The sequence below is a fragment of the Hippocampus comes genome, unplaced genomic scaffold (genome assembly GCF_001891065.2).
Source record: "Hippocampus comes isolate QL1 unplaced genomic scaffold, H_comes_QL1_v1.1 scaffold180, whole genome shotgun sequence".
NCBI classification, from domain to species: Eukaryota; Metazoa; Chordata; class Actinopteri; order Syngnathiformes; family Syngnathidae; genus Hippocampus; species Hippocampus comes.
Window position 1 is genome coordinate 625,628 of NW_017805076.1, and position 1,444 is coordinate 627,071.

General features: G+C 40.8%; 1 protein-coding gene across 1 annotated transcript in view; it reads right to left on the reverse strand.

The window, feature by feature from the left end:
- The window catches only part of pax6a (paired box 6a), a 35,392-nt gene that overhangs the window by 2,795 nt on the left and 31,153 nt on the right, over positions 1-1,444 (reverse strand). The window contains exon 8 of the mRNA XM_019865267.1: positions 989-1,098. Within this exon, the coding sequence (XP_019720826.1) occupies positions 989-1,098 (110 nt within the window). The remainder of the gene's footprint in view (positions 1-988; positions 1,099-1,444) is intronic.

The window sequence follows — 1,444 nt, forward strand, 5'->3', positions numbered from 1 at the left end:
ACAATGGGGTGCAGAGCCTTCAGTCGCTCTGCCCCCAAACTCTGGAACGCACTACCACCTGACATTCGTAATATTGACTCTCTTTCCATATTTATCACCCAGCTCAAAACCCACCTATTCAGACTTGCCTATCCACCTTAAATCTTTTTATTTTTATTTTTTACTTTTTTTACTTTTATTTTAAATTTTATCTGTAGTTTTATTATTTGCTCTTGGTTGTACAGTGTCCTTGAGTGCTATGAAAGGCGCTTGCAAATGTAATCTATTATTATTATTATTATTATAACAGCATGAATAGACACTGATCAGGGAGTCAACCGCGTGACAAAACACAAGGGAAGGTGCTTGACGGGGATGCGAAGATGCGCAGCCAATTAGCTCACAGGATAACCCACTCGTACTGTCATTGGTCTACATTGCGCCGGGAACCAATCATGCATACAGCCATGTAAAAAACCTCAGAGTCATTCGGCAAACAGTACAGTACTTTAGAAAAAAAAAAATGCGGTGTAGTGAAGCCACAATAAATGACAAGTGAGATAGCGAGGGATCACTGTAATCACATGCTTGTTAATCCAATAGCTCGTTGGTTAAAAAAAAAATCTCTCTCTCTCTCTCTCTCTCTCTCTCTCTCTCTCTCTTTATATATACAGTATATATATTAAATACATGAAATATGTGTCATTAAATTCTAGTTTGGGACTCTGTCCTTTGTCGGGTCATCTTCTTGTTCTCTGCTTATTTCTTCTACACGCAGCTTCCATGAATGAGTCCTTACGCGATTAATTGTGAACCGCAATATTTCTTGAAATCAGTCCTTTATATACCTAAAAATGGAAAAAAGCTTTTTGTCTGCACAGGGCCGTAAGTTTATTCTCAAGTGTTTGGTGTAATTACTTTCAAATGACAGTAAGGTTATTATTTTGTTAGTTTTGGGAAGAAAAATATTGTACAATATCATATGGATCACATCATAAAATAATCTTACTTGCATAGGCAGGCTGGCAGCCATACCGAAGTGTGGCATTGACGGTAGGCTGTAGCTGCAGGACAGAACAGAGTCGGACCTCCCCAACACAGAGCCTGATGTGAAGGACACTAAAATACAAATTATCAAAGTTTAGAAATCGGGGGCAGGGTAAACAGTAACATTGTGCATAACCATCCATCCATTTTCCGAACCACTTATCCTTAATAGATTTGCTGGAGTACTGGGGCCTGTTCCAGCAGTCTGAACTGGTCGCCAGCCAACATCAGGGTACATATAGTGTAGGCAAACAACCATTCACAATCTCAGTCATACCTTTGGACAATTTCATCCTTCCATCCATTTTCTGAGCATCTTATCCTCACAAGGGATGTTGGGGGGGGGGGCATGCTGGAGCCTATCACAGCTGTCTTCGGGCAGCAGACGGGGTACACGCTGAACTGTGTGCCAGGCAAT